At 34.6% G+C, this 6,989-nt stretch overlaps 1 protein-coding gene across 2 annotated transcripts in view; it reads right to left on the bottom strand.

Moving 5' to 3' along the window:
* Positions 1-273: 273 nt before the first annotated feature.
* Itga1 (integrin subunit alpha 1) overlaps positions 274-6,989 on the bottom strand; it is a 131,086-nt gene continuing 124,370 nt past the window's right edge. For both annotated transcript variants that reach the window (XM_010644015.3, XM_033760868.1), the window contains exon 29: positions 274-2,667. In XM_010644015.3, the coding sequence (XP_010642317.1) occupies positions 2,623-2,667 (45 nt within the window). In that variant the 3' untranslated portion in view covers positions 274-2,622. The remainder of the gene's footprint in view (positions 2,668-6,989) is intronic.

Genomic DNA, 6,989 nt, shown 5'->3' with positions numbered 1-6,989 from the left:
AAAAACTATGAAAAGTAAAGAAAAATAATCTTTGGCAATTTAATTTATCCTATTATTTCACAAATAATGTTAAATACTATCCACTTTTTTATTGTCTTAAAATATTAGAATTTAGCATATTTTCTAATCATAAATATGTTATAGAACATTTGTTCAAAGCTAATTTGGAACCTTTGCTGTTATTTTTAAAACTAAACCCTGTGGGCTGGGGATTTAGCTCAGTGGAGCCACCACCTGCCTTGCACATGCAAGGTCCTGAGTTCAATCCCCAGTACAAAAAAAAAAAAAAAAAAAATCAAACCTTCTGCATTTGTATTTGGCAGGAATATTAGCTAAGCCCAAATATAAGTGAAAAACAAGTGCTGCATGAAAAATGAAGGAATCAAGCTTTTCTTTCTGCTGAAGCTTTTGTATGTTAATTTCATTTGGCATTATTTAGGTATTTTGTATTCAACTGCATATGTTTGTGCACGCATACATATACGTATACTCACAAAGACTGCAACAAAGTATAAGAGAAATGGTTTCTCTGGTTCATTATGTATTCTATTAATAACCGGGAATCACTCATGACAGAAATTGTGTTAAGCAATTGGCCATGGAAGGTAGCTGATCTGGCCAAATAGTTCCTTCTCTGTCTTTGAAAAATTTCAAAATGTCCTTCTTTCTGCTTTTGTTTAAATACCCACACTTACAGTTCAATGAATGCTTTGTCTATCAGTCACACATGCGATTAAGGATTTAAATTTACCTGTCTGATTGGCTTTGAAGAAGGTGCTGAGTTCAGAGCAGAGCAAGTGAGCATGCACTGGAATATGGAGTGGAGTTTGTTGTGTGTGTGTGTGGGGGGGGGAACGGGTAGAAAGAATGCTTCCTGAAGAGAGAAATTCCAAAAGAAAATTATTTCAGAACAGTGACAAACCAGATGGAGGACAGCCAAGCTCTAGAAAGATTTATCCTTTTTTCTAACCATCGATAACGTTGGCATCTCCCAAACACATTTCTGGTTGTTCGGGATCTTAGATGAAGAGGTGGAGCCAACAGGTAGGCCGACTCTGAGTCTTTAGGTAATTCCTTAAAAATCAGTTTTAAAAAAATTAAACTCACGGCATTTAGTTTCTCTGTTGACTTTCTCTTTTACAAGGAAAGCAAAGCCCAGGACCTTCTAGACATTGACACATTCTGGGTTATGACAGTAAATCAAGTGGAGAGGAGTCATTGAAGCGGTATCTGCAAATAATGTTACAGCAGTAGTTCACACATGCAGTTACGTATCTTCACTCACTGTTACTTTCCTAAGAAATGCAGCAGCCTACAAGCTTAATGCGTCAGCAGAGTCCAAGGAGCTGCAAAGATTAATTCAAGAACGAAGAAGCACACAGAGGTGTGATATCTTCCTGTTCACGTGAGCTTTCAGACTCAAAATTCTTCAAATTACATTTCTGGGGCTCTATTTATATATTGAAGTAAGTTTTTGGTGAAGTGCAATGTTGAAATGGAACACTGTCTTTTCTAGAAAATAAGAAGTGTGTTTGGAAGATTAAATACCTTTAAAAAATAAACATACTCTCACAGTTTGGGGGTTTAATGAACCCTGTACCAAGGAGTCGAGAAGACTTCTGTTTTATGTAACATCCTGAAAGCTGCTTAGCAAATGATTTTAGCATTCAGGGTTATCTGTCTATGCTGACACGTTCCTTTCTAAAACCATTTTGGCACGTCCCCCACACAACATGGCTTTTCGTGATAAATCCCCGTTATGCTATACAAAACTGCTTTAAGTGTTTTTTTCTGTATAAAAAACGTTTTATGTTTAGAGCTCAATATCAACATTAAGCTTGTTTTGTAAAAGTATAAATTAATCTGTTCAGTGCACTTGTTTTTAAACAATTACCATCTTGATTTCTATCTTACACAGAATGTCAGCTTAACATCACTATTTTCCAATCACTTGAAGAAAATATTTCCAACTACAAAACCCAGCACAAAGATGTTAAATGTATCTTTGTGATTTGGTTTTATTTTCAGTCCACGTTGTATGTGGATTCTACTAGGGAAAAATATTCCCATTTTAATTGAAAGAAATAATCTCTTTCAGGTAATTCATTTTTGGACATTTACAAATGCTGTCAAGCTGAATTCTGACATCCATCAGGAATCAAGAGAAAAATTATGTGGTTTTTTTTTTTTTGGTACTGGAGATTGAACTCAGGACCTGTGAGGCAGGAGGCAGAACCACCAAGCTAATTTTATATTGTTCTAAAATTAAATTTTTCAATCATCATAGAACTCTTCCTGCATTCCTTAAATACTGTACTTTGGATGATGACTTAAGATATAAACATTTGTATAAATTAGTCTTCTTTAAAACACTTTGTAATTTTGCTTACTCAAAAAATGAGTATTTAAAATATTTTTCATTGCTTTATAAAATATACCTTTTGTGTATTCTTTTTGGATCATGCTTGATCTGTTATTTACTGAGTTATTAATCCCTGGTGGATTTCATTGAGTTATGTGACCACGCCTTTTATTATATTATAAATTTCTTGTCACATATTTGAGGCAAACCTGAGGATAGGTCACTGAATAATTGTTATTCTTTTCTCTTACAAAAAAATTTTATTTCTCCATTTTCTTCTTTAGTGGCCTCTTGAAGAATCCAATCTATTGAAAAAACATAAAACATACAAAATTATTTTAATTTATGTAAAAAGAACTAATCTCTTTGCATAGAATTTAATACTATATTGGCAAATCTGGGCATACAACTGATTCATGAAAAATACTTTTTCACTGACCTATTAATTTTAAATGTCAAGAAAATAACATTTATCAAATTGCTATTTTATTTTAACCTTTTAATTGGTTAACTATATGGTGCCTCTGAGTGAAAAGTATTATATGTATTGAGCTAATTTAAAGAGTTCTGGGAAATATTTTTAGAACCACACAAGTTGCAGTTAGGTAGCACTGTTCCTACATTGTCAGCATCTTTTTTCAGGGATGTGGCAAGAAATTTTCATCAAATAACCTGTGGTCATACATTCAGGTCATTAGAGCTTACAGGGAATGTAATAGGTATCCCAAGGCTCATGGATTAAAGGGATTTCTGAGTTTTCTGGTTCAACTTTAAATGTGTCAGAACACCTGCCTGCAGGTTTGCACCAACGGCCTCTTGAAAGACATTGTATCATTTATTTATTTATTTATTTGGTACAGGGGATTGAACTCGGGTCCTTGAGCTTGCAAGGCAGGCCACCGAACCGCTGAGCTAAATCCCCAGCCCTTTGTATCATTTAAATAAGAAAATTATTTCACAATGAGAAAAATTTCACAATGTAGTGAATGAGAATCATTTCATTATGATTATGATTATGATTGTGATTTGGATCATCATAAGAAGTTATACATCATGTATTTATTTCCTATTACAAGAATAACAAACATATATGGGAGCTGGAAAGTATCTTTGCAATGTCTTAATCTACAATGTCTATCAAAGAAAAGAAAAGAAATTAAAAATCATAGGGAAGTAACTTTTCAAATTTGTGTATGTTTTAAAATTTGAGAGTGGCCTTAGGCAGGTGAAAGAAAAGCAATCATTTAATTCTTTGAAAGTATAGTACCCCCACATCATTTTAATCATAAAGTTATATAAATTATATATAGAAACTATACATTTAAAAAATAATTATTGAACATCTGAGGGCTTGAAGAGGATAAAGGGTTAAAAGTAAGTACACTGGGGCTAGGGTTCTGCCCAGGGTTCTGGACATCTACCATGCAGAATCTGGTTGGTAGTAGTTGAGCAAAAGGTGGTAACAGAGAAAATGAACATAAAAATAGTAATAAATTTGTCATTCTCAGAATGCCAGCTGTACCCAGGTTCTAAGCCCTTTTCTTTCAGCCAACTATAAAAGTTCTAGATTCACAAACTATTACATACCTTGACGCGTGCCTGCATGTCCTAAGTTGAAAATAAATCAGATGAGGTTTTCACAAAAGCAGCTAGTGAATCTTAAGCCTTATTCTCCTTCCTGCTCTGCCTTGCTTTTTTATTTTCTCTCCATCCTCTCTTAAATCTCTCTTCTTTTCAACCTTTCTTTGCTTCCATACCATACATGTCCTATTTTAAAACTTAACTTCTGTTCTCTAATTTTTTCTATACAGCAAATTCTGTAAATATTGATGTTTAAAGAAAGTTGGGGATCACAGTGGAAATTAGGAGAATAAAATTTATAGTTGCAACTGGATTGGGCCAATCCTAAAAAATTCTGAAACAAGAAAATTAGTTTTTGGACCCTAAATTTTTCTTGTAGCATTCACTTTTCTTTCTTCCTTCTTGTATCTTTAATAATCCTTGTTATACTTCCTAGTTCAAAACCCTATGGCGAAAAGTAGGTGGTTAATGAATAAAATATGGAATAAACATAGAATGATTAAATTCATACTGATACATAAAAGACTAAAAAATACTGAGGTGCTACAACCTCTTCCCTATCCACAAAGGATACCTTCTAAAATTCTCAGTGGATGCCTGATACATTATCTTTTCCATGTGTACATACCAATGATAAAGTTGATAAAGTTTAATCTATAAATTGAGAGATTAACAATAGCTAATTATATAATAAAACAATTATAATGGTATATATAATAGTGGTCTTTATTTCTTTCTCTCAAAGCATCTTTTTATAATGTCTTGCATTTTTGGATCATGGTTGACTGGGTAACTGAAACTATTAAGAGACTGGATAAGAGGATTATTCTAGCCCTTCCTCCCAATAAGTTATATTGGACAGAGAACATAATGCTCTAGATTTTAAAATTCCTCTAAAATTCTCATGTGTGGAAAGTGATTAGATCATGGAGGTGTGATACTCATCAGTGGATTCATCCATTGATGATTCAGTAGCTAAGTGTCCCGTTAGGAGGTGGGGCCTGGTTGGAAGTGGGTCCCTGGAGGCAATGACCTGCACGAGTGTATTCTTGACCTTGGCTCATCCCTTTCCTTTCTGCTTCTTGTCTGCCATGGCTTGAATGACTTTTCCTCCACCAGTCCCCTCTGCGATCCTGTTTCTGCCTTGGAACCAGCCAACCATGGACTAAAACAGTAAACCAAAATAAACCTCTCCTCCTTTAAGGTGTGGGTGTTGAGTATGTCTGACCCAGTGAAGGAAAGTGACTAAGAGAGGAAACAAAGTCTTGGGATTAATAATCATTAAACCTTAGGCAGCAGTATGAAGCAAGTCAGAGGAGGAATGTTCTGCTTTCTCGTGGTTTCTCTGTGTACTGCATCATTCTATTTATTGGTTACACTGGCCTGATGGGCATGTCTCTCAGCCTATAGAACCATATTTCAAGACAAGTTTCTCAACCTATCAGTTGCTGAAATTTTGTCCAGACTTCATTTTTGTCATGTGCACTAGGAAGATAGATATATAAAGGCTGTGTCTTTTAAAACTGAATTGTTGTTCCAAAAGGACTTGACCTGTACTTAACATGTAGTTTCAGATTATGATGTTCTATTGAATGTCCAGAGTGGTGGGGTCCAGGAGAAGGGAAAAAATTGGTAGTCAGAGGTGTCTGCTCCATATTTATTCAGTACACAGATATGTATGGGAAAGGGGTCAGTTCTTCTGAGCCTACCACAAACTGAACTAAGGTTTCAAAGCAAAGGGAGCATATGGATTAACATTTTCTGAAAGTCTGAAAACAGCAAGAGATCTCATTCCATACCAAGCACCTTTGTTTCAGAGTGTTCATGACCTTCTGCCATAAGGTCTACAGCAGTGGGATATACTGAAAAATAGATGGGTTCTGGAGACAGATTGTTCCTGAAATTAAATCATTTACCAGCTAGAAACCTGGGGTAAGTTAGTTAGCTTCTTTGCTTTAACATTCTTAGGTGTAAATGTAAAGATACTTGGCTGAAAAGGTTATTGTAAAGACAACAGAGTGATTAACAGATAGTGTTGGTACAAGATTCAAATCCTTATTCTGAACTTTACTAGGCATATGGCCTTGGAAAACAATTAACTTTTCGGTGCCTTTGTTTCCCTGTGGACAAATGAGGCTCATAATATTGTTTTTATCATGGTTTAATATGAATATTAAGTAGGAATGCTTAAAACAGTAATGCTTAAAACAGATCCTGACACATGTTAAATATGTAGTAAAAGCTAACTTCATGCCCTTCTGCCTTGGAAGCATAGTTCTGATTGCTAAGCCTTCCAATGAAGTCTTTAAACTAACTAAACCTATTGTCAAGACAGTTTAAAGTTCGTTAAGTGACCTTCTTTGAGGCCCAAAAGAATCTTAGACCCTATCAGAGTGGATCAACACAACATTTACTGCTGATAGAAAAATGTGTTTGTTTTTACATTTATACTTTTTTACACTAAAGAATATAAAAAGCAGGTGGATGAAAGTTCCTGTTTGTCTTAAACAGAAGGATGAGGCCAGACAGAATCTATCCAAATCTCAGCTCTGGCTTTCTTATTCTCTTTCCAGAGGTGTCCTAAAACTATACAGGCAAACATAGTGCTCAGAATAGAAGACCATACTGAGAGAAATTATCAGAAACTCAGTGTTAATGGTGCCTATAAATGAAACTACTTCCTGCATTTCAAGCACAATCAATAAGCCAGGCCTTGGGTACCACAGTGTGGCAACATCAGGTATTACAGAGAGTATACTGACACCTTGTAAAGAGGAATAATGGACTTTTAATTTGATGGAGAATTTTGTTGGAAAGAAAACCTTATAGATTCTTATGGAAATAAATATCATTGACCTACATCTTTAACATGACTTTGTGTCATTTTGTCTTCTGACAGTAAAACCTTAAAGAGGAAGTTAGTCATTTAATAAGAGTCAGAAAGGATAGGAACAATTAGTAATTCAATGCCAGAGAAACTTACTATTTGGTTAATTAATTTTTTATGTATTAGAAAAATAAATGTGTAGCTAAATTCTGTATTTTG

The sequence above is a fragment of the Fukomys damarensis genome, unplaced genomic scaffold (genome assembly GCF_012274545.1).
Source record: "Fukomys damarensis isolate Sample0158 unplaced genomic scaffold, DMR_v1.0_HiC HiC_scaffold_1, whole genome shotgun sequence".
Classification (NCBI taxonomy): domain Eukaryota; kingdom Metazoa; phylum Chordata; class Mammalia; order Rodentia; family Bathyergidae; genus Fukomys; species Fukomys damarensis.
Note: the sequence above shows the minus strand (reverse complement) of the source record. Positions and strands in the feature narration are given on the sequence as shown.